The sequence below is a fragment of the Thrips palmi genome, unplaced genomic scaffold (assembly GCF_012932325.1).
Source record: "Thrips palmi isolate BJ-2018 unplaced genomic scaffold, TpBJ-2018v1 HiC_scaffold_18, whole genome shotgun sequence".
NCBI lineage: Eukaryota > Metazoa > Arthropoda > Insecta > Thysanoptera > Thripidae > Thrips > Thrips palmi.
Genome location: NW_023144627.1, coordinates 4,206,574 through 4,230,936, shown reverse-complemented (window position 1 = coordinate 4,230,936; position 24,363 = coordinate 4,206,574). Strand labels below are relative to the sequence as shown.

General features: G+C 45.3%; 4 protein-coding genes and 1 long non-coding RNA gene across 5 annotated transcripts; 3 read left to right on the top strand and 2 right to left on the bottom strand.

Moving 5' to 3' along the window:
• Positions 1–608: 608 nt before the first annotated feature.
• LOC117644976 (CD320 antigen-like) lies at positions 609–5,452 on the top strand. The gene is made up of 5 exons (XM_034384839.1): positions 609–733; positions 1,620–1,745; positions 2,254–2,459; positions 3,854–4,046; positions 5,266–5,452. Exons 1-5 carry the CDS (start codon positions 682–684, stop codon positions 5,289–5,291), a joined length of 603 nt encoding a protein of 200 aa, XP_034240730.1. The 5' UTR covers positions 609–681; the 3' UTR covers positions 5,292–5,452.
• Positions 5,453–5,877: 425 nt separating this feature from the next.
• Positions 5,878–7,826, top strand: LOC117644989. The gene is made up of 3 exons (XM_034384856.1): positions 5,878–6,033; positions 6,986–7,107; positions 7,605–7,826. The coding sequence occupies exons 1-3, from the start codon at positions 5,992–5,994 to the stop codon at positions 7,762–7,764; spliced, it is 324 nt and encodes a 107-aa protein (XP_034240747.1). The 5' UTR covers positions 5,878–5,991; the 3' UTR covers positions 7,765–7,826.
• Positions 7,827–9,825: 1,999 nt separating this feature from the next.
• LOC117644981 lies at positions 9,826–12,350 on the top strand. Its single transcript, XM_034384844.1, has 3 exons — positions 9,826–9,967; positions 10,515–10,742; positions 11,956–12,350. Exons 1-3 carry the CDS (start codon positions 9,895–9,897, stop codon positions 12,189–12,191), a joined length of 537 nt encoding a protein of 178 aa, XP_034240735.1. The 5' UTR covers positions 9,826–9,894; the 3' UTR covers positions 12,192–12,350.
• On the bottom strand, positions 10,642–12,153 carry LOC117644996. Its single transcript, XR_004587691.1, has 4 exons — positions 11,996–12,153; positions 11,744–11,880; positions 10,853–11,063; positions 10,642–10,782 (listed from the first exon to the last, which is right to left on the bottom strand). It is a non-coding gene; the product is annotated as an uncharacterized LOC117644996 (long non-coding RNA).
• Positions 12,351–12,672: 322 nt separating the features above from the next.
• Positions 12,673–22,861, bottom strand: LOC117644969 (trypsin alpha-3-like). Its single transcript, XM_034384827.1, has 6 exons — positions 22,786–22,861; positions 17,165–17,247; positions 16,274–16,362; positions 15,645–15,900; positions 13,842–13,988; positions 12,673–13,021 (listed from the first exon to the last, which is right to left on the bottom strand). Exons 1-6 carry the CDS (start codon positions 22,832–22,834, stop codon positions 12,863–12,865), a joined length of 783 nt encoding a protein of 260 aa, XP_034240718.1. The 5' UTR covers positions 22,835–22,861; the 3' UTR covers positions 12,673–12,862.
• Positions 22,862–24,363: the final 1,502 nt, after the last annotated feature.

Sequence of the window (24,363 nt, the reverse complement as noted above, 5' to 3'; positions counted from 1 at the left end):
TAAGTAGACAATAAGGTTTGGTTTAGTCCATCAAAACAGCTTAGCAAGCATCACTTTTCCTCGTGTTCTTTTTTTAGCAGATGATACCTTCACTACTTCAAAACATACCCAGATCACTACAAGACACATAAAAGTGTCAGCTAGCTTTCGCTCGAGAGTCTAGATACCAAGTGTGTATCCTAACAATAGTAGGAGCTGGCTGCCCAGGGCGGGACAGTGAAAGGGTGGGTGCGTGAGTGGCTCGCAGTCTGCGCGGAACGGTGACCAACAATGGCTTCCGGTTCGGCCCGCTCTCTAAATGTTGTACAGTGAAGATTCTCCGTAATATGGTGAAAATGTTTCCATATTATGGTGGTGCAGCTAACTTCGTAACATTCCATTGAGAATTCACTTTACCTTATAGATATTTTGCCGAATTTCGTTTCTATTGTGGAGGAAATCTCCACCATAATATGTTGGTGCAGCCTTTCGCCGTAAGACATCTCTACGGTGCAGAAAATATAGGAAAAAAACAAACGAGTATCATCTGCTGTCAGTAACGTTTCGTTGAATGAGATTTTTTTTTTGCGTGTCTATGCCGCGTGACCCTGACCCCCGTATCGCAGCTAGCCCGGCGCTGCCCTCGCAGTCGGCTTGCCGCTCCGCAGCAGCCCGGCAGTAGTGCTCGCGTTCTCCCAGAGGATGGCCAACAAGTTCCTATTCCTCCTCGGCCTTCTGGCCGCCGTCTCGCAAGGTACACACGAACGTTTCACTTAAAAGCCAGTGGTAAGTTTGCTTGCCACGAATTTGGCAAGCCGTTTTGAATGCCAAAATTTGGCAAACTTTGGTCGGAAATCTTCTCAAGCTTGCCAAATTTTGGCAAGCTGGGGAGAAATTCCAGGCCAAGCTTGCCAATTTTTGGCATTCAAAATGGCTTGCCAATTTTGTTGCAAGTAACCTTACCACCGGCTTTGCAGTGTGCAACCATGCACAATATTGTTCACTCGAAAGATTAAATTGCCATCAATTATTGACTTCTTTTAGAAGTCAATTGCGTATTGACTCTTTGTCAATAGTGAATTGACTTCACAGTAAAAACTCTACGAAGAACCGCTTCGCAATACGAAGAAAATGAAGGCATTGTAAAATCTACGAAGAAATGCTTCGTATTATGAAGCAAAATCCTTTGTAATACGAAGCATTTCTTCATAATACAAAGCAATTCTACAATGCCTTCATTTTCTTTGTAGTTATGAAGTAAATGCTTCGTAGGCTTTTAAGAGTGTTTACGTCAATCTAACGAACAAAATCTTACATAGATATTGAGGAAATAGTACTCTTTATTGCTGTGTAACCCAGTAACAAAAGATAAAAAGTCAATATCAGCATTTTTTTGAATTACAAGAAACCACGGTGCCGTGGTATTCTCTAATCGGAAACTCTAAACTCTGTGTTTTAAACAAAACTTTTCTTTGTACGGCAGTGGCAAAAGAAATGACGTATCAATATGTCCGGTGGTTTTTGCTCTCCACCCGAGAAATCCATTGGTGGGGTCACAAGTTCGGTTGGAGCCCCATATAGCGACTCTGGAACTCTGAACGCGTCTGGCCACTGTTGTGTGCCTGCATCTCTGTCCGCAGCGGCCGGCGACTGCGATTCGGATGAGTTCTTGCAGTGCAGGAGCGGCGGCGAGTGCGTGCCAGGAGGCTGGCGGTGCAACGGCGACAGGAACTGCCCCGACGGCACTGACGAGGAGGGCTGCGACGGTGAGTGCGCCACGAACCCCGGGGCCACACTGTAAAAAATTCCGTACTTTTGTGTGGAGAATGAACAGACAAATACAGTGCGGAAGTACGGAAAAAAGTACGGAACGTCCGTACTTGTCTCATATGAGCTCATGTAATCCGGTACGGTGTGTAGTTTTTTAAGCAGCAAAAATGTGGAGTGTACTTCCTTTGTAACCATGTTCAATATTGTTCACTCTAAAGACTAAATTGTCATTGATGACAATTTATTGACTATTATTGACAATTATTGACTTTTTTTAAAAGTCAATTGCGTATTGACTCTTTGTCAATAGCAAATTGACTTTATGTCAATATAACGAACGAAATCCTACATAAATATTGGGGAAATAGTACTTTTTATTGCTGTGTAAAATACTCTTTAACAAAGGACAAAAAGTCAATGACAGTCTGAGAGTGACTCTCTATAGTGACTCTATAGAGAGTGACTCCTTCTTTCTCAGTGTAATTTTCCCCCGGGTGTCCGCAGTCCACACGGTGGCCCTCCCGGCCAACGCCTCGGTCACGGCCCGCGTGGAGTTCGCCACGGTGCACCAACACGTCGAGCTGCACCTGTGCGGCGCCCGGAACTGCAGCAACGTGATGCTGTGGGGCGTGAGGGGCGACGGCACGCTGGCGTTCGAGGCGAGCACGGACTGCAACCGCCTCGGCAGGGACTGCGGGAACCTCGTCAAGGTGAGCGTCACAGTGGGCCACACACTTAATGTAATGGGACTTTTTAGCAGATGACACCGTTGCTAAAGCTAAAGCAAGCTATACAATTGTAATGAAGGTGTCAGCTTGCTTTTACTCTCGAGATAGTCTTGAGGCGGGGCGGGACCATGCGTGCGTGAGTGCGTGAAGCCTGTGAAGCCGGCCTGGGCCGGAAAAAGGCATGAAAGGTCTGCATAGGCCTAACAGCGCTGATGATGATGATGATGATGATGCCTAGCCCCCCCCCCCTTCCCCTCCCCCTCCCCCCCTACCTCCCCGCCGCCAGCGCAGGGCGCTGTGGCGCGGCGTGCTGCGTAGCAGGCCTAGGCAAAGCTCGGCCGGCTCGGCTCGGCTCTCAAGCAGGGCCGAAGCGTGGCCTGCTCAGCTCGTATCGCCTTCGGAGCTAGGTCGGCTTCGCTCGGCTGATACCGATGCAGGATGCAGCGTGGCCCCGCCGCCGGCGACACCACAGGCCGCTCGAGGCGAGGGGAGCGGGGGCACCGCACCGCACGCACAACAACTGCTACATTGTCACCGGCTAGCTTGAAGGAGCGCGTTGCACGTGTGAAGTGTAACAGCTAAGATATGTGGGAAGAAGCAGGCGAAGCGGCAATTATTGGCCTAAGCTATGGCCCCCCAGGGAGCACAACGAGAGCGTAAACGTGAAAGGGCCCGGCAGCTGTATCGGGAGAAAGGAGTCGAAAGTTGTCAATTTTGGTGAATGAAGTGATAAACAAGCATACATTAAAATAAACATTCTCATTAGAATGTCATCTGCTTCCACGTTAGCGTTAGCGTTTTTTTTGTCCCACGGTTTATGCAATTTTAAGCACATCCGAAGCTGATACAATTTTGTTCCCGTCTGGCGACACATTTTGTCCGACGCCGGCTGCAAATTGTACTTTCACTAGACAATTTGTCCCGCCTGGCGGACACAAAATTGCATCACCACCGGATGTGCTTAAAATTGCATCATTCATGGGACAAAAAAAGTCCCATGACATTTAGTGTGCAGAAGACCGGTGGAGGAGGTCAAAATACAGGACGCGTTTTGAGCTCCAGAGTCACTGAATGGGGCTCGAACCGAACGTGTGACCCCACCAATGGATTGCTCTCCGAACGAGGAATCCATAGGTGGAGTCACACGTTCGGTTCGAGTCCCATTTAGCGACCCTGGTTAAACAGGGCTCGAACCGAACATGTGACCCCACCAATGGATTGCTCTCCGACCGAGGAATCCATTGGTGGGGTCACACGTTCGGTTCGAGTCCTGTTCAGCCACTCTGGTGCTCGAAACGCGTCTGGAGTTTTGACCGCCTCCACCGGTCTTCTGGCCCACTGTGCGAGGTGCCTCATCATCGCGTGCCTCAGCGCAGATTCTCATCGAGGGTGCCCGCTACTTCCGCCCCGGCGAGGTGGTGCTGGAGGCTCAGCACCGGCGCGGGCAGTTCGCAGTGTGGCGGCGAGGCCGGCCGGACGACGTGGTGCAGGTTCCCGTGGAGGCGGACTACGGCACGCTCAGGGTCAGGCCCTACGTCTGGGTCGACGACATGCCCGTGCAGTTCAATGGTGAGCACACTGTTTCGAGGCTACTCGGCTCGCGAGTGCAGCGACACGCCAGGAACGCTGCGGCGCAGTGGGCCAGAAGACCAGTGCAGGCGGTCTAAATCTCGGACGCGGTTTGAGCTCCGAGTAGCTAAAAACGACTTGAACCGAGCGTGCACTGCAAATTGGATGGAAAGGCTTCGCGCCAACGTATGTCGAGGCTTCAGAGTCTCGCCAAAATTTGGCCAGACAAAAAAGTCTCGCCACAAAATGGTCAGACATTAAAGTTTCACTACAGAATGGCGAGCCGCTTAGAGAGCAATTCGTGGGGCCACAGGTTCAGTTCGAGTCCCATTTACACTCTCAGCCTCTTATTGACTTTACCGTCAGTAAATAGGTGCTCGAGCCTATAACATAATATTTAGTATTTTCTTCTTAGATACGAACAAATAACTGCATAAAATTTAGAAATTTTTTGTGTATAAGTAGGAACACAAATGTGCACTTAATGTCTTACAATGAAAGTTGACCTATGTTATTCGTATGTTACAGTGAATTCAGCGCAAGCATAATACGAAGGAATATTACAAAGCAAAACCTTCGTAACGAACAAAAACCACCTTCGTATTATGCTTGCGCCATTTCCTTCGTATTATGGGAAATTTCTTCGTAAGACATTTACAGTGCATGAAAGGTAAGAAACAAAAAAGTTCATGTTACTGGCGCACAAAAACCCAGATGTTCAATCAACAAAAATGTAAATTCCATGTACTAAAAGTCAAAAGCGAGCCTGAGAGTGTTGCGACCGCAGAAGGGGGTTTATTGGCCGGCTCCCCTGAACCTGGGGTACCGGACTATTACGCCCTATTACGCTCAATTTACCCCCACCAAATTAATCGGATTTTTAGGGGTGGAAAACGGGGCGCTAAAAAACAAAAAAACACAAAATTTTGAAATAAAATTTTGGGCAATTTTGGCCCAAATTTTAAACCCCCCGACTTTTTTACCCCCGTATTTTTAAATTTCGCGGGGTTTCTTATTACCAAAAAATTAAAAGGAAGTTTATCCCCGGGGTGTATTACGGGCGAAAAAATTTGGCCATACCCTCCTAGGTTTGGGCCGACCTTCTGGCTTGCTCGATACCGCGTCCGGGGAATTTCCGACGTACCTTCAAAACCCCGGTCCCTTTCTGCTCACTAGTCCTTGTGGCGACCGCTTGACTGTGCCCTTCTGCTGTCCCCAGGTACCGCAGACCAGAGGACGGCTTAGTGCTACTGGCGGACCCAGGGACGTTTCTCCTGCAGCGTCCGCATACAGGCATCGAGAGGCGCTCCCCGAAGACGCCTCTCTCCATTCTGTTGCAGCGGGACACAGCACACAACCTGCTTTCACTGTCTCGTTCACTGTTCAATAAACAAGCAATCGCAGTCTCTCGATTACTTCAATTCTCGGCACACTCGGCTTAATCGGTTTAGGGACAAATTTTGTTAGAGATATCACAGTTTTTTGCGCTAACGAACATTTCCGTACAAATTTGTACAATTTTGTACAAAAATGGCGAAAAATGTACAGTTTTACATACGAAAATTTCATGTGCACAAAATACTGATGTCTCGTACAAAATTGTACACAGCATGTAGTGTGCAATGGGACTGACTCGGACTGACCGCGCTATTTTGGAGAGGTTCTCATTTCTCTCAAAACCGATTTTGTGAAGTTAAGATTGAGAATAATAAAATTCCGTCGTATTTGTGGTATTGGGACAAGTTTCCAACACATTTGAGCCTCCTGTACGCAGTCCAAGAAGGGCCGTGCTTGCAAGTTTCGTGAAAAATGTTTTGTTTTGTTGGTTGTTTTTGCTCACGATTTTCTCTCACGACTGCCAGTGAGCCACGACAGATCGCCGACATAAGGTATAAAACATGCACGTCGCAACCTTCGTCTCCACAGCAAGTCAAGTCACGTTGCGATGTTGTTCAGAGTTCTTGTCCTCGTTGCCGTCGCCGTGGTCGTGAGTATCGCGTTAGGAATAAGGGTTCGTCCATAAATTACACAGCATCTTCTGTCCCTCTCGCACTTACTGGCAGTCTCTAATGAGCAACAAGGAGGGCAGAGCTATGAAAATCGTTGCGTAATTTGTGGACGGTCCCCAAGTCCCACGTTCCCCCCACCGTCATTCAACCTTCAATAATAGTTCCCACTGTATGTTTTGCAATTAAATAATATTTAAATTTCGCAATAACTCCCTTTGACCAAACTGAAAAACTAATCTGCGAAGAACTGCCTACAATAGACTTTCGAATCGCTGAAACTTACCTTCATTTCAGCCAATAAACCTACCTGTTTTATTTGTGGTCCTTGTTAGTCTGGAGCCTCTCACTAAGAATCTCTTGCAAAGTATTCTCCGGCACTGTGTAACAAATTTACTCTCTTGCGAACTAGTCTCTCAGCATTGTGAACCACTATTTTCGCGAGAATTCAACAGGTTTATCCTGATTTCGCTGAATATTTCGGCCATAGGATTTTGTGAGTGGTTGCCACCTCGATATCTTGGCAAGTTACGAACCTTTTTCTTCGGAACTTGCAATCAGTATTTCTCTGCAATGCAAAAAATGTAAAATCATCGCTAAGGTGTATGTAATACAAAGCCGAAGAATACACTCTCAGCACGTTACTGACTTTGCTTATTTTGTCAGTACTTATGCAAGTAATTTTTGCAACCATAATACATACTTTTCCATTTTTAAAGAACTACTTAGGAAATATTAAATAATGTCCTGACAATTTGGTTTTGTACATAATTTTACAGAAGAAATTATTTATACTTACTTAGAAAAGACTAAGTATTATTGTTGCTTATACGAATTCGCAATTAATGAGAAAAAAGTCAGGAACGTGCTGAGAGTGTACTTCGTACTGCTAAGATCTTTTCTTAGCAAGCTTTCAAGAGTGTTGTTTCTAAGGTTACGGCCCCTGCTGAAGCCTTCAAGTCCAAAAAGTGCTCCGAAGTACCGGGTTGTCTCAACGAGTATCAATGGAAACACAAGGACACCCCAGCGCGAACGAAACTCTACTGCGCCAAAAGGTAAACATGCAGCATTATTTTAAGTGCCTGTGTCAACGCACACTGTGAGATAAAAGTACAGAAAAAGTACGGAACATGTCTGGTCAATAATTTGCCTGGACCGTCCGTACTTGCCAACTACGAACGTTCCGTACTTTTCTCCGTACCTCCGTACTAAATTTTTCTGTACCATTTCCGTACAAAAGTACTGAATTTTTTACAGTGTAGTAGGAACCAATAACAGATTTTATTCAAAATGGCTTGAGAATTATTGCTCTATTTTATACTTCCTTTTATAGGTTCAAATAAAAAGTCAGCTGGACAAGATATGTTTTAAAATGTTAAGCCGTATCTCAAGTTGTTTGGGAGACGGAGGCAAACAAATTGAGAAAATCTGTAGTATCTATACAGAATCTACATAGAAGAACAAAACTTTTGTTCTTCAGTCTGCCCCCAGATCCTCGGCCAAGTGTTTCTTTTTGACTAAGTCTTCTCATTTTAAATTTCTAATTCCGCAGGTACCCGAGCTGCCAGAACGTGGACGGGCGTGACTTGAAGGAGTACTGCAAGGTCGCCTCGGCGCAGTGCATTCTGTTCGTCTACGATTACCTCGGCATGACGACCAAGGCCAAGGCGGACGCGACAACCTACTGCAAGAAGAGGCTTCCCCGGTGTTAGCACCGATAACTCCCTACTGTCTTAACAGTGCAGTGTAATAAATCAATTTGCGCACCACTTGATCTACTCTTTCTTTGGACGCAGGAATCGGAACAGTCAATCAAACTGTAATTACTCACCGAGCATATTTTGCTATGAAAAGATTATTACAATGTTTTGTGCTCATGTCCACTGAAGAACAGCAATAATAAAATTGCACCAATCTTCAGTTAAATGCGCACAAAAGAAATGCAAGAAAAATTTGTAGCAACAGAACTTGCTATAGCAGTACGACAAAATAAAGGGGAATAACTCTAGCCAAATTTCGTACACCAAAATTCACCAAACTTGTAAAATTTACTCAAATTCATTGAAACTCGTCAAAATTTGTTAAGATTCATTAAAATTCTTCTCTAAGTTCAGTAGTTTTAACCTGAAATCCATCAAAATTTAACTGAAATCCACAGTGATTTCCCCTTGGACAAAAAAGATCGTGTATCGCAAAAATAAAGAGATGGTTATAGCAAAATGTTGTAAAAAGCTTACTCACTGCATCGGAGGGTGCGATAATCGTGGGAATTTCAACCTCGGTTTCATAACAATAATTTGCTATGTGACAGTAGGTGGGGTCACATGTTCGGTTCAAGTGCTGTTAAACGACTCTACAGCTTAAAACGCGTCAAGAGTTTTGGCGGCCTGCGCCGGTCTCCTGACGCCCAGTAGGTAGGCAGCACTTCGACGTCCAACGTCAGTGGAGTTGATTACCGAGCGGGCGTATGACTCGAGGCTGGGTTTCGAACGCTTACAAGACGCACTTTAACTGTAAGATTGACCAGCTCTCCCACATGCAAAAAGTTTGAAAAAACTAAATTGGTCGATTGGTTTGGCGGTACGGGCTTGCTAACAAAGATGATTCATGATAGGTATCCCGATCCATGTTCGGAACTTAAACCAACTGATTTTTACATCGCAACCTGCGCAGGCCTGAGGCAACAGAGGACTAATCCTGCTGTACATATCATGTTCACCTTCCTCTATTAATGTTTTGGAGGGGAGGTCAAAAATAAGCAGCCATTTGACCTGAAGTACACATTAATTAAGTTTTTACTGCGCACACAGCAGTGCGACAGAAATCGAAATTTTGCGCTCTATATGCTGCCTGCACGCTTGAAGTATTCTACGAAGAATTGATTCGTAAGGTACGAAGTATTTTCTTTGTGACCCTGTGGCAATTCGCTTGCGTTTTAGATAAGATTCCCTGTACGGAAAGGGAAACGCCCAGAAAAGATCTTTTGAATGACACCTCTCGATATGCCCGACCCTCCAGGGTTTGTTTTAAAAATACACAGGACGGGCTAAAAGTCGACGCGACGACAGGAAAGTCCCGTCGAAAAACGGCATGACGAGTGAGTCGCACCGTTATCTGGCGTTGAACCATCTAAATCGGTGCTTCCTGTAGCGTCTTGTAAGGAGAGCTCTGCAAAAAAACCTAGCGTGACATGTCACGTTTCCTATGCAGACAAGTCATGCCGATTTTTGGCATCACTTTAATGTCAAGCCGTTTTTTGGCACAACGCGTCATTCATGCACCTGACACGGCACGAGTCTCGCCGATACATTTTGAAGTGTGCATACAGTTCGGCCGACAGCTGCGTCGAACGCTCTCAGGTGAGGAACCAGGTCATTGGACTTCCTGTTGTCGGGCATGGGATGGCCGTAGGGACCTAATCAAAGGCCAAGTATCGCTGTTTTTACGTGTCTCACTTGGACCATCTTCCAAAGCGCATTGGAGCAAATTTCAAGAGGTGATATTCTAGGAACGGCTCACAGTGGGCGAGAAGACTGGTGAAAGCGGCCGAAAGCCTAGGCGCGTTTTGAGCTCCAGAGTCGCTCTAAATGGGGCTCGAACCGAACGTGTGACCCCACCAATGGATTGCTCTCCGAACGAGGAATCCATTGGTAGGGTCACTCGCTAGGGTCGAGTCCTGTCCAGCGACTATGAGGCTCATAACGAGTCTAGAGCGTTTTGGCCGCTTTCAGTCTTCTGGCCCACTGTGGCTCGTCAAGGTGTGAATGTTTTGATCTCTCGCTGCGCAACGAGCTCCACCTGGTATAAATGAGGCCGTGCTATCGCTCGCCGTCAGTGTGACGATGGCGCTGAACGTGATAACAGTGGCTACGTGTGTGATCGTGGGAGCTGCGGCGGCGACCAGTGACGCCACAGGTTAAAGTGTTGTTAATTTGGAATTAACAAAGGCACCTCTGGGGAAAATGCCGGCAAAGGTTCCTCAGTAAAGTCATGATAGATGTTGGTTGAAAGAAAAATTCTTCTGAATTTACAAAGAATCTTCGTAAATTTACGAAGGCAACTTTTTTTGCTAAAGGTTCCAAAAATTCCGTTTCGAAAATTTATTTTTAGAGTGATGAGTTGCTCGAATCGAATCCGGGCTCCTTTGATACAACTAAACATGTCAAATTTACGAATCAAACATGTTAAGTCCGAAGCAACGGTGGGGTCGGTGCGGCTCGTTTTTTTGGGACATGGGGTAGAAATGGAACAGCTGTTTCTTTCTCAAGATCAGACATTTTAGAATTCACGCTAGACCAAAGACACGTGTTAAATGTGAAAATAACATTTTGTATGTCGTTAGCTCCAAACTGTCAAATCTTGTCCAGGAAAACAGCCGTGTCCCAAAATGACACCAACTGACCCTCATACTGGGTAGAAGAACTCCAGAATCAATTAAATGTTGATGCTTGTGTTTACTTAGATGCCGGAGACATTCTGCAACACGAAGCGGATGACGTCGGTATTGCCGGAGATGCATTTGAACTTGGACTTCCACCAGAACCGCACGAGGGCGGGCATTTCCTCGATGACCCTTTCGACACCTTGCTGGCCGTGAAGGCGGCCGATGGTTCGTCACACCTCCGTCTGACTGATGACGAGTTCCTCATCGAACCAGTGCTCAGCTCTGACGGCACGCCGCCGATACAAGGTCAGGCGGCATTTGGAGTCAAATAGGGTTCGGAGAAAATCTGGAACGGAAGTGGAGAAGAAATCGAGAAGAACACACTGAAAAAAATACTTTAGTGAATGTTACTATACCTGTTTAGTAATCCCATTAGTAAGTAGTGCTGAGTACTCGAGTTCAGTGCGCGTTACGAAATATGACAAATTCACGAGAATGAGCGTCTGCGTCGCCGTGCTGCCGCTTCCGCTGATCTCACTTAAGTCCGGCATTTGTTCTTCTTGATTTCTTCTCAACTTCCGTCACAGCTCTTCTCCGAAGTACCCTATTTTCACGGTGAACACTGAACTGGGGAAAACAAGCAACAGAAAAACTTCGTGCATTTTTGACCACATTAATGTCACGTTAGGGCAACTTTTTATTGAAATATATTTAATATTCACAACAGAGTCCGGTTCTCCCAGTCGCGCCCTGAAAAAAGGGCCTTTTATTCCAGGGTGGGCCTTACAAACCCGGACACTGTTTTTACCGCGTTCAGGGAATAATTGTCAAACAAGAGCCAGGAAGCATAAGGAGATAAATACATTCTAGTCAGCATGCCTCAAGAGAAATGTGGAACTATTCGCAAGGAGAACGAAAACTGGACAAATGAATAATGTTATCAGAAGAAAGTACTCTGCGAAGTCAGTGCTATACAGTATCTCATTATTGATCCAGGAACCGGAAAGAGGGAATAATTCGTCTTATCTGCAAATTGAGTTTTTATCGCAAGTTATTGTACCTTGGAATGGTTTACATCACTGTTCCAAATTATTTGGCTCAATTCCTAGCAATTAACGAGAAAACCCACTTCGAAGAAACATGTAACTCAACTTGTCCCCTTATACGCCCTAAATTTAGCGGAAAATAGAAACAGCTCGAACAAAGTCTACATGACTCCATGGCAAATATTTGTCGACAGGAGATAACTCAAGTTGCGGTTTCAAATACGCCATGTTTTAGGTAAGCCACGTTTGTCTCATACTTACCAGTTCGAGACAAGCGTGGCTCACACTTGTAAGACATCTTGGCTGACGCCATAAGTAGAGTGAGACTGTAGTGAATGCAAGATTCTACATTGCTCTGGTCCGGTACGTGTTTGTAGTCCTCTCTCTTGTGAACTAGGCTGTTACAAACACGAAGGGCAGGATCAAAATTTCGGCCAACTTCCACAGCGAGTTTACTTTCTGTTCTTGCGCAGAAAATGTCGTGGACGGGCCTCTGCTGGATGTGCTTCTGACCGTGAACGGACTGGACCACGCTCTGCTCGCCCTGAATCGGATGGACGCCTCGCTGCTGGGATTCGCCGACGGAGAGCCGGAAAGGTGCAACATCCAAAACTGTCGAAAAACGTGTATCCTGCACAACTGCCCCGGCGGATACTGCGACAAGCTCAGGCGGTGTCGCTGCTTCGCTGTGGCGGGTCGGGGCACTTGAAAAACGGTGCCGCGAGTTGCAGAACGTAAACACGAGTTCACTCGTTATCTCTAAGATAAGACGGTTCATGTGCTCTACTTTCTTAAGGTTGTTCAAGAATCTCTACCAAGACTGTTTTTGTATTCCCTTGTGATTAAAGGTATTCTTTATTTGTTCTTATGATCTTCTCTAACCTTTGTCACAGTCAGAGGACACGCAGCTCTGCTTACTTGAGGTCAACTCACTTAAGGAGGTTGGGGAACACATATAAGAACGCGATTTCATATTTGGTATAGGAGACCTATGCAAATATTCATGCGCTATAAACATACTTATCTGAACCCGCACGGAGGCCAAGAGACTTTCCTGACCAGCACAACGAAAATTTGTGGCCGGAGATATCGGTATAGAATCTGATCTCTCCTCAAACTAACCGCCAACCGATTCGATTGTCTGTGTAGTGTATATAATGTGAACCTGGCAAAGGAGGAGTAACTGTAAATATATGCATTTACCTGCATTTAATCTAAACCGTACATAAGTCAGCTCGTATCTGCCACTTGACGACTGAGAAGCCTTTGGATTAGACATGGAAGTATCTAACTGTTGTCTAAGTTACTGATCCCTAACCTTGTCTTCGCCATGCCACCTGGAACACTACAATCTGTAATTCGGTATCGCTATTTATTTGTCTACATCGTCTGAAGGCTCTTGTCGATGAAGTCACGGATCCCTTTGCTGGCCAGGTTGGTGTAGACGCCTGGGAACAACACGTTGGCACAACCCATGCCAAAGGAGACGATTCCGACCTGCTTGCCCTCGCCGTTGACGGCGGGGCCACCGGAGTCACCCTGCAAAAATACAAATATGAATGAATGAATAAGTGAAAGTGCATCACGTTCACGCTAAATTACTATATCCTTGTTTGAGCAAAATTGAGCATCCCAGTAATTTGTGTACACTCTCATTCCAGGAATGTGACGTTGAAACGAACGTGACAAAATGTCACGTTCGTTTGAATGTGAACAAGCTGATTTTTGGCCGATTCACACACACAAACGAATGTGACACAATGCTCAAACGAACGTGACATGTTGTCACGTTCGTTTCAACGTGATGTCACGTTCCTGCAATGAGAGTGTACTTTTGTTGTGGTATTTTCTTGCAGTGAAGTATAAACATGAGTACTCTACAAACTCAAGTGTGTACATAGTACACTTCAACCTGGAGTGTACATGCATGTACACTTCAACCTGGAGTGTACTTGGCATGTACACTTCAACCTGGAGTGTACTTGGCATGTACACTCCAGGTTGGCGTGTACTTGCCAAGTACACGCCAGGTGGCGCATACCTTCAGGTACACTGTTGCTGGCTCCTGCAGGTATGAGCCACCTGGCATGTACTTGGCAAGTACACGCCAAGCTGGAGTGTACATGCCAAGTACACCAGGTTGAAGTGTACATGCATGTACACTCCAGGTTGAAGTGTACATGCATGTACACTCCAGGTTGAAGTGTACATGCATGTACACTCCAGGTTGAAGTGTACATGCATGTACACTCCAGGTTGAAGTGTACATGCATGTACACTTCAAGTTGAAGTGTACTATGTACACACTTGAGTTTGTAGAGTATGTAGAGAAGGTCACTCACACCACTCTGTGACTTACTTGGCACGTGTCTTTGCCGAGAGCGGCAGCGCAGAACATGTCCTTGGTAATCCTGTTGATGAGGAAGTACGGGACGCTGCAGACCAAGCGGTTAACTGCCTTCACAGTCGTGGTGCGGAGGCCCTCGGGTGCCACGTTGCTATTTTCCTGGAAACCCAGCAACGTTACAAACCTACTCTCACAGAAACAAATAGATTGTGAAACTACGAAGATATAGTCCATTCGGGAATTAAAATTGTTTTATTTAAAAGGGTTGAAGTAAGTCGACTTTTTTGAATGTTTCGTTGAAGAAAATTTAACATTTCAGGGTTTTCATAAAGGTTCACTGGCAAACCTGAATCGTAACTGATCCAGGAAGCGGAAGAAGGGGATAACTCAATTTTGGCCATTTTCCAGGAGAAACAAAAAACTGTTAGCAGGGAAAACTAAAACAAAACAAATGAATGTTGCACATGTAAATAATTTCAAAAAGCATTAGTAAAATTTTGGAAAAAAAATAAAAAGTGTAAGGTCACTCCGTAGAGGATTTCTGCGACTTATCGCTTTCCGTTGAAATGGAAAACAGAGTCAGCTCACCTTAAATTTCCTAAACAAACAGGAATTTGGAGACAAGTCAAGTGGAACAATAGTCTGCATAAAGTGTATGTTACTCTGGTGTATTTTTTGGACTTAGCTCTTTTTTCCAAATTGAAATTTAAAATTTAGGGGGGGTTAAGTTGAGTTGATTCTTTTTACAATAGATTCATAAAAACACAAGTTGAGTTATATCCTTTTGCCAATTTGTCAAACGGACTCATGTAGACTAAGGTTGACTTATCTCCATTTTCCAATGAAATTTAGACTGTAAAAGGGGTTAAGTTGAGTTATACCCTTTTTCCAAGTGGATTTTCTCCTAAACTGCTTGGAATCCAGTCAAATAATTTGGTGTAATGATGTAAACCATTCTAAGGCACAATAAAAAAATAAAAACTCAATTTGGGGATAAGTCAAGTTATTCCCTTCTTCCGCTTCCTGGATCAACTATAGGCTGGAGTCAAACATTGAGTTACGCTTGAAATAATACGCAAATGCTCAAAATTGCCTCTTGCACTTTGGAGGTATCTTACGCTTGATTTCAAGCGTAAAAAGATTATGCTGCTTAAAAGCTAGCCCTACAAACTAAATGTCCACGTAAAATTGGTTTTGTACGTGGAACTTGCACGATTTTATGCGCAAATGGAACTTGCATAATATTGTGCGTAAAAAATCACAAGTTTATGCAAAATTTATGCAAAATCATGCAACAGCACGTTCAAAATTGAACATAAACATTTTGCGTGAACGCTTTAGCTTAACCTGCATACTTTCACAGTACACACTAAATGTGCATGTACTTTTATCGTCCATAACTATTGCCATATTTGTGGAAGCTACTCATAATTTAATGCATATGTTTCTCTATTGTGCCTTGGTATTTATGAAGTTGTACCTAATCTACGCATATATTTGTACATGACTTACATTTGAACAAATATGGCAATAGTTATGGATCACAAACAGACCATAAGCACACTGAGAATGAAAGAGACATGATCATGACTAAAATTTTGGGTGAGGAAGGTTTCCTCACCCAAATTTGGGTCATAATACTATGGAGCCATGTAGTTAGCGGATACTCCTCACCCAAGTTTGGGCAAGGAAGCCTTCCTCGCCCGGGCGCCCAAATTTGGGTGATAAAGTATACCTCGCCTAAAATTGGGTATCGATCATGACTTTTTCATTCTCAGTGCATCTAGGTTGTAATGAAAGGTCAGCGAAACTTGCGTTGGTCACGCCCCAGCCGCTGAGAGTGATGGTGGAGCCTGGTTGGGGTTCCGAACCGACGTCGACCAGCTCGACAGGCCTCACTAGGTCCGTAAAGTTGAGAGGAGTTTCGAGTTTGACGATGCCAACGTCGTTGTGGAGCTTCTTCATTGTGAAGCCCTCCCCCATTGCAATCTTGGAGGCCCTGATGTACTGGCCGCCGAAGGAACGCTTGGTGGACCCCGCGCGGATGGACACATGCCAGTCAAATTTGACACTGTAATAGAAATTTGCCGCAAGGAAGTTGGAGATCAATGTTACAGGGACCGATAGGACAAGAATCAAACCTTTCTTCATGAAGAAGGGTTCCCATGTCAGTTACTTTTGTCTTAAAAATTGAGTTCCCAAAGATAAACATGAAAATGCAGACTACGTAAATCATAAAGCCAACTTTCCACAAGTGTCGGATCAAGGGGAAACAACTCCATAAAATTTGTACACCAAAGTTCATAGACAAACTTGAATTTTAGTCAAATTTCTTCAAAATTTCTTCGAAATTTTATGGTTAGCTTTCACAGGACTTGAGTTGATTTTTTTCAGTTGCAACCTGAACTCACACAAATAATGACTTAGACTCGAAGTAGACTTACTCGTGCAGGCAGTGGGCGGCCGTAAGAATGAAGTTCTCATTGAGAATAGAACCACCGCAACGGAACTCGTCGAAGTAAAACAGGGCTACCTGTGAATCAAAGAAGTAACGGGAACATGTTCAGCCACGTTCAAACGAATGTGACGTCATACTTAGACGGCCGTGTCACTTTCCAACGACTTTGACATGACATTCTTTTGAACGTCGCAAAATTCACATTCAAACGAGATGTCACATTCGCTAAATAACAGTGTCAGTCGTCAGTCAAAAGGATGTTTGTCCAGTATAGCTATTATAGCAGCGTACTGTTAGGCCAGCCTGAGGTCCCACTTTTTGTGACCGTTAAAACTGCCCCGTCCACCGCCAAAGTCCTCCCGCACCAGCCCCCGCGCTCCCCCCGGCCCTGTGGAGGGGGCAGTTTTAACGGTCACAAAAAGTGGGACCTTAGACTGGTCTAACTGTAGGCTAACAACGCCTTTCTCTCTCAGGCTCGTCCTGAGTTTTTGTTTCTTAACCTATTGACGTTTGTGCGCATTAATGATCGTATTAACATTTTTGTTTGTTCTACAAACAATGTTATCAATTCCGTCTTAACAAATTCTTTACAAAACTCTTCTAATGCGCACAAACGTCAATGACTATTGATAAAATGTCGATTGGAGGATGAGAGTGTTCTTCAAGGCACATAAAGTGGCAACCATTATTTTACTGCACCTCGGCTGCACTCAAATGTTAGAAAGATGTACAATACATTTTTCTTACACTTTTCCTCGCGGGAAAAGAACGAAAGAACGACTGCATGTCGTTGGATTTTACCTTGCGTTTCAACTACTTTCGGGCTAATAATGAACCTCGAAACTTGTGAACTTCAAAACGATTTTCTAGTCCATACCTGGTAGGGAAACTGCGCAATGTCGACGTCATCACCTCCAATGATGCGGATATCTTGCGGCTCGACGTCCACATGTGCGTGAGCTGCAAGTCAGCAAAATCGTTAGGGATAAAATTGCAGTGTCAGTTTACTCACTTGACTCTGTTCGGTTGCGTCGAGAAGCGATAGCGACAGAACGTGACCACGGTAACAGACGCCAGAGTAAGGCAATCACAAGCGCCACATTAGAACGCACAGTGGCCAATATTCTAGACGGGTTTACGGCTCGGGAGTCGCTAAACAAAAATTGGAACCAAACGTGTGACCCCTCCAATGAAGTACTTAGTCGTTCGGAGAGCAATCCATTGCACTCTGAGAAAAAATGACGGTAAATCCTGGACAATTTTTTTTGCTAAACTTTACCGTACTTCAAAAACCAGTATCCACCGTACAGTCTACAGTATTTACCGTACTTGTTTTACAAAATATTCCGTAGTTTTTTTAACAGATGTTACCGTTCTTTCGTACAGTCCATGCCGTAGGAAGGACCAGATCTGGTCCCAACAAAGGCCGCTCCCAAGAATTGTCCACATCAGGATCTTGAAAAGAGGGGGCCGACCGACTGAAAAATTTTATTGCACCTTTCGATAGGTCTCGTCAAGACCTTTTCAAGGAGTGTTCGGAAGGGGGGTCTGGGAGTCCGACTTCAGCAGTTACGTACATCAGAATCTTGAAAAACGAGGGTCGACCGACTGAAAAAAATTATAGCAGTTTTTGATACCCCCGTTTACCGCACTGTTAAAAAAAGTCTGAAAATTCAGACCAATTTTTTCAGACCTAGTGGTCTGAATCTGAAATTCAGACTTGAGTCAGAATTTTCAGACAGTTGGTCTTAATTTTACCCCTTGTGATCTGAAAAATGAGTTTCGGACTCAAGAGTCTGAATATTTGGATGGCGCGGTATAAATTTTCTGCGACGGGGTCTTAAAACAGTCATTTGCATTAGAAGGTCTGAATTTTCATCCTGCGCAGTCTGAAATTGACGCTTTATTTTCTGATAAAAGGCATGACTGCGTTTCAAGTGCTATGGACCCTGATTTGCTAGAGCAGTAGTAAATAAACTTTTGCTCAGCTAAGCGAACGGCCGTCTAGTGTTGAGTTTAAAATCAGCCTGCACTCCGCTGGTAGCTGCAGGATGCGACATGTTTGCCCTGGTTCCGGCCTGGACCGAAGCCCGGGTCACCCGAGCCGAGCCGAGCCGCTCCGGCGGCGGCGAGCCGAGCCAGGCACACCGAGCCGAGCCGGGGTGTTCGGAAAATCACCGCTGACCGGCGTGCCGGCCGAAGCAAGCCTACCTGCGCGGGGCGGGGGGAGAGGAGGGGGCCCTTAATCCCTCGGCCACTCGGGATTTCTAGACAGAATGCGTCAGTTTTAGCTTGGAGCAGCTCCAGACAAAAAAAAACACTTGGCCGGGGACCCTCTCAGATCTGGCTCCCTCCCGGTTTTTTTGGTTCAACTAGTGAATACGAATTGCCGAAACACAAATTGGGCCGGATCCAACACCGATTGGCTTTTTGGCACGGGTCAAAAACCCCCAGAAATGGCTGTTTTTGAGGGTTTGGGGCTTTTTGGGATCTCGGAACGTGTCGGCTAAAAAATCTACCAATATGGTTTTTCCGAAAGAAAAAAGTGCGCTCTTTCGAATGCCGGGTCGCACGAGGCTCTACGACGTCGGGTTTAGACGCTACGGGCTCTTAAAGTTGCTCAATTTCACTATTTTCACTAAAAATGACTAAAACAGATTTCTTTCTCTCCGGAAGTCGATTGTGACTCTTCCTATTGGCAATCTTCACCATGCAAGGTATTTTTATACCTCAGAGACATAGTTTGGGCAATGAAGTTACGTTTTTCTACCGTGGGGAAAGCCCACACACTACATAGCGTACAAAGCGCCTAGTGGGTAGGCAGCCCCTTGCTCAGGCAAGTCGGGCGGGCCTGCCGCGTCAGGGAAGGCAGAGGTGGGATCGGGGTGGGCTCTATTGGGCTTGATTCAGCGAGCCCATGTGGGCTTCTCAAACCCATGGGGGGGAGTGGGGGTAGCACTTCGGTAAATTTCAATGGCCGCCGGTGCAGGCGAAGCGGGCCTGGCGTGCCTGGCAGCCCGAGCGCCTCAGAGACATATTTTGGGCGATGAGGTTACGTTTTTCTACCGTGGGGAAAGCCCACACACTACGTAGCGTATGTGTCGGGCCCGAAATGGCATACGATTATATGTGGTATAGCCCTTAATGGTAATGGTAATAGTGGGTAGGCAGCCCCTTGCTCAGGCAAGTCGGAGAGAGGCGAGGAGGAGAGGGAGGGAGGGTTCGTGGGCGTTGTGAGGGAGTGAGGTACCCCACCCCCTCCCCCACCCCTTGCATAAAGGAAAATATATGGAAAACACTGCAAATTGGATGGAAAGACTTTGCGCCAAAATATGGCGAGACATTAAAGTCTCGCCAAGTTTTGGTCAGACCTGAAAGTCTCGCCAAAATTTGGTCAGACAAAAAAGTCTCGCCACAAAACGGTCAGACACAGAAGTCTCTGTGAGACTTTTGTGTCTGACCGCCACCTAAAGGCCGTAATGCGCCGGACGGTTACGGCCTAAAGGCCGTGGTCAGACACAAAAGTCTAGCCATTTTGTGGTGAGACTTTTGTGTCTGACCGTTTTGTGGCGAGACTTTTTTGTCGGACCAAATTTTGGCGAGACTTTCAGGTCTGACCGTCTGACCAAAACTTGGCGAGACTAATGTCTTGCCTCTGGAGTGGCGAGAAGTCTGACCTTTGGATTTGTAGTGAATATATGAATCAATATTTGTTTCATCCATTGCCAATGTAATTGTATCTTGCTCAATATATTGCAAATTATCTTACGCAATACGTAGTTTATATATGGGGGTATATCTTCGTGCCCGTTAATATATAATGCATATATTTCCCCATACAATATTATCTTCGCGAAATGTATGTTTCAATATCTGACACGGTGCCCGTCGTGGGATGGGGTAGGGTTAGGAGGGCAGACTTTTCAAGTAACTTGTCTTAAAATCTTGGCACTCGATGTTGAAAGGCGGCTATATTTCTCAACATGATTTTATGTTGTTAAATATATTGACACAATATATTGAGCAGGGGCATGGTTCTTTTCTATGCGTTTAAGTCTCCAATAAATTTTGAGAAATCCTGTTAAACAAGTTAACTGGAACAGTTCGGAAATTTTAAACGTCTTTTTTGGATGTAGCGTGAAAAGTTCTCGAATGGCACAGGTGATGGATAGAATATCTGATAAAGAGACGATTAATCGATAATCGATCATCAATCGGTCAATACTTCGATTACTTAACCACTAATCGGGGGTTTAAAATAATCGCACGATTAACAAAATAATCGCGATTGTTTTCGATTAATCGCCCAGGCCTAGGCGCTGAGTGCTGCGCATTCGATTCCTACTTTTTAGCGTCGCGGTGTTCGTACCACGTGACCCTGGATGGCAGGGGACATTACCGATGGGATGTTAGAAGAAAATATAATCCTACAGGGTCAAAAAGCTTAAAAAATTGGAAGGGGAAGAAAATGCTCAACTTTGAAAGTGTGCCATTTCTAAACAGTTCGTCGGAAAAATATGAGGTTGTGCTCATTGGATTCCTTGGCTCATTCGCTGAAGTTTAGACCACTGGGAAAGCCTCTCACGGGAATTTTTGACCGTTTCCCCAGGATTTGGGACTTTTTTGGCAACTTCTGGCAGTTTTTTTTGCCAATATCTCCTGAAGTATGAGTCCTAGCTCAATTCCGGACGCAGATTCGAATTCCTTGGCTCATTTTACGTCTGAAAAACCTAAACTCAGCTTCCTTGAGCAAATACTGTAGAAAATGAAGAAAATACCCAACTTCAAGTTAAAAAACTCAAATTTAGAAAAACAGCTGCAGATTGGTTAATAAATTTTTGCCGGACCTGCTACTCAGGCTTTTAGCATCTTTCTAGGGTGCTAAAACACCCACCAAAAATGAGCCAAATCGGAGAGGTGAAATCCAACCCGGTCACCTCTTAAATATTCTTGCTCAATAGAGCCCACCCCGATCCCACCTCTGCCTTCCCTGACGCGGCAGGCCCGCCCGACTGGCCTGAGTAAGGGGCTGCCTACCCACTAGGCGCTATGTACGCTATGTAGTGTGTGGGCTTTCCCCACGGTAGAAAAACGTAACTTCATTGCCCAAACCATGTCTCTGAGGTATAAAAATACCTTGCATGGTGAAGATTGCCAATAGGAAGAGTCACAATCGACTTCCGGAGAGAAAGAAATCTGTTTTAGTCATTTTTAGTGAAAATAGTGAAATTGAGCAACTTCAAGAGCCCGTAGCGTCTAAACCCGACGTCGTAGAGCCTCGCGCGACCCGGCATTCGAAAGAGCGCACTTTTTTCTTTCGGAAAAACCATATTGGTAGATTTTTTAGCCGACACGTTCCGAGATCCCAAAAAGCCCCAAACCCTCAAAAACAGCCATTTCTGGGGGTTTTTGACCCGTGCCAAAAAGCCAATCGGTGTTGGATCCGGCCCAATTTGTGTTTCGGCAATTCGTATTCACTAGTTGAACCAAAAAAACCGGGAGGGAGCCAGATCTGAGGGGGTCCCCGGCCAAGTGTTTTTTTTTGTCTGGAGCTGCTCTTGTCTCCAGAGCAGTGCACATCGCATCCGAATACAAGTCCGCGTCGCGTGGCATCTTCCTTGTGACGCTCCGTCGTGAAGCAACGTTTTATGTGTTACATCGGCGCTCAGCACAGTGTGTACAGTGCCGTTTTGCCTTCGCCTTTCCGTGCTCCAAAATTGCTTTGGGTGCCGTGCAGTCACCACTCTGAAGCATCCGAAATCCGCGGCCAGCAGGCTGTGAAAGTGGCGTAGCCCTTTGCTGATATTGCGTCTTCCAAACTAAAGGGACGGGTGATGAGCGAGTGGGTGGCGTTTTGGAAATTTGTCACTCCTCTTTCATCCTCGTCCCCAAAGTATTTTCATCGTGCCGAAAAAGTTTCCACAAAGTGTGCATCTGGATCCAACATGCTGCTTTCCAGTGTTTACAGCTGCATCTTCTGGAGTCTTACATTCGAGGACTAGTTTTTTTTTTGGGAAGCTCTCTCAGCAAAATATCATATCTAGTTAAAGTTTTGCGCAACTTTGGGTGCTACATTTAACAACAACAAGAGCTGTTTTACAACTGCTCTATTTAGTGCATGCATTCCATGTTTCTCAGCAATTTAAAACATGCATCTCCAAAACATAATATACATCCTGACAAAAGTGGTAATTTTATTACCTGGGCGGCTTAGAATTCAAACCCGCGAGGTGAAAAATTCAGACTGCCATTAGTCCGAAAATTCAGACTACCTAGTAGTCGTAAAATTCAAAGTACATGCTAGTCTGAAAATTCAGACGACAGGTGGTCCAAAAATTCAGAGTGTCCGGGGGTCTGAAAATTCAGACCACTGGGTTTCAAAATTGACTTCATCCTAAAAAGTCTGAAAATTTCGACTTTTTTTTTAACAGTGCGACTCTGGAGCTCAAAACGCGTCTAGAGTTTTGGCCGCCTCCACCGGCCCACTGTAGAACGTACCACAAGCGAGCGCCAAGAGGGCCGTGAAAACGAACCGGACCGCTGCCATGGCGACTGCCAAGTGAAGCGGCAGTGCACGTACTTAACCATGAATATTTCGCCAGCCTCTCAAGATAAGGTTCCGGGGCCCGTTGAGATTTCGCACGCATCATGGGCCGGACCATCACCTGATTGATTGGGTCCGCGTGTTCCGAACAGCGAGCGTCACTGAGAAAACCTTACAAACTAGTTTGGGCCTTACAAAGAAAAGTAGTTTGTTATAACAAAGTATTTTGAGCATTTATGAGCTTACAAAGAATACTCCGTAATTTACGAACTATTTCTTCGTATAACAAAGCAAATTCATTTGTTGTATTTACAATGATGCTCAAAATACTTCGTAAGGTTTTCAGAGTGGGCCTTTTAAATCGTTGCTGGTGACTGAAAGCGCGGATACTGTGAGTCGTGTGCACAAGCTAAGGCTTAGGTACAATTTTGTACGTGGGGCTGCATGATTTTAAAACCTGTGTAACAATTTTCATGTGATCGGGCTCAAATTTGCATTAATTTATGCGTTTAAAGGAGTTGTGTTATGCAAGTTCCACGTATGCACAAAATCGTGCGAGGTTCACGTACGAAATTCTACAAATAAAAAATTAGTGTGCACGCTTGGTTGAGTGTGTGTTTGTGTGTGTATGTGTGTGTAAGGGCGATATATGGTAATTAACCTCTGGATAGCCGCCGCAGAGGGAGGCATAATCAACACTTTGTTTCTCCCGAGGGGTCGTCATATATTACCTCTTACGCGGTGGCTATATTATTACCTGTATATTACCTGTATACCATATATTACTTGCATATTACCACAATTTTGCCTCTATATAACCCACCCACTCGTGTAAATTTTGTCAGTATGTCAGAAAGACGTCTGAAATCCTGATAAAAATTCGCGCACCTCTAAAAGCTGAAACTGGACTGAGTTCTACAGAATGTCCGGAGGTGTTTTCAGCTTTCAGAGGTGCGCGAATTTTGATCAGGTTTTCAGGCAGGTTTCTGACATTCTGAAAAGATTTACACGAGCCCCCATATTACTTTATATATTACACATACCTACATTACTGGTAATATACGCAGACTCCCTCGTGCACGTCTAAGGGGAGTCGACCCCTCCGTTTCTCCTTTGAGTGGGCAAAAAGTGCTTCGTTGCCCCTCCCTCGAGCCGGTCCTGGATCCGCCGCTGGGTTGACTTTTTGCGCGGGTCAAGTCTGCTCGCGCGTGTGCTAGAAAAAAGGGCCCGTCAAAGATGTTGTGCATACTTCCAGGGAGATTGCCAGCCCACATTTGGGCTTATCTCATTATCTTTTCATCAGTCTTCCATTACAATAACTACTCTAATGAGATCGATTAGAGACACACCTGTGTCCTGCCATTCGCTGATACCAGAGGCCCTCAGGCGGATGCCAAACAGTGCTTTCGTCGCTCTGTCTCTCTCGCACACCTTCGGAACCCGCCATGAGTGCGAGAGAGACGCAACGATGGGCTCGCAGATGGGAGACGACCTGGTTCGCTGCAAAGAATAGCCCGCCCTTTAATAAATCC

What these genes read in the sequence shown, in the direction of transcription:
- LOC117644976 (XM_034384839.1), top strand. Translation starts at nt 682, where the DNA reads ATGGCCAACAAGTTCCTATTCCTCCTCGGCCTTCTGGCCGCCGTCTCG. An exon ending in ACTGCGGGAACCTCGTCAAG is followed by an intron (nt 2,460 to 3,853) that starts GTGAGCGTCACA and finishes GCCTCAGCGCAG; the next exon opens with ATTCTCATCGAGGGTGCCCG. An exon ending in CATGCCCGTGCAGTTCAATG is followed by an intron (nt 4,047 to 5,265) that starts GTGAGCACACTG and finishes TGCTGTCCCCAG; the next exon opens with GTACCGCAGACCAGAGGACG.
- LOC117644989 (XM_034384856.1), top strand. Translation starts at nt 5,992, where the DNA reads ATGTTGTTCAGAGTTCTTGTCCTCGTTGCCGTCGCCGTGGTC. An exon ending in TCGTTGCCGTCGCCGTGGTC is followed by an intron (nt 6,034 to 6,985) that starts GTGAGTATCGCG and finishes GTTGTTTCTAAG; the next exon opens with GTTACGGCCCCTGCTGAAGC. An exon ending in AAACTCTACTGCGCCAAAAG is followed by an intron (nt 7,108 to 7,604) that starts GTAAACATGCAG and finishes CTAATTCCGCAG; the next exon opens with GTACCCGAGCTGCCAGAACG.
- LOC117644981 (XM_034384844.1), top strand. Translation starts at nt 9,895, where the DNA reads ATGGCGCTGAACGTGATAACAGTGGCTACGTGTGTGATCGTGGGAGCT. An exon ending in GGCGACCAGTGACGCCACAG is followed by an intron (nt 9,968 to 10,514) that starts GTTAAAGTGTTG and finishes GTGTTTACTTAG; the next exon opens with ATGCCGGAGACATTCTGCAA. An exon ending in CGGCACGCCGCCGATACAAG is followed by an intron (nt 10,743 to 11,955) that starts GTCAGGCGGCAT and finishes GTTCTTGCGCAG; the next exon opens with AAAATGTCGTGGACGGGCCT.
- LOC117644969 (XM_034384827.1), bottom strand. Translation starts at nt 22,834, where the DNA reads ATGGCAGCGGTCCGGTTCGTTTTCACGGCCCTCTTGGCGCTCGCTTGT. An exon ending in TTGCGCAGTTTCCCTACCAG is followed by an intron (nt 16,363 to 17,164) that starts GTATGGACTAGA and finishes TTTGATTCACAG; the next exon opens with GTAGCCCTGTTTTACTTCGA. An exon ending in GCGGCTGGGGCGTGACCAAC is followed by an intron (nt 13,989 to 15,644) that starts GCAAGTTTCGCT and finishes CTGGGTTTCCAG; the next exon opens with GAAAATAGCAACGTGGCACC.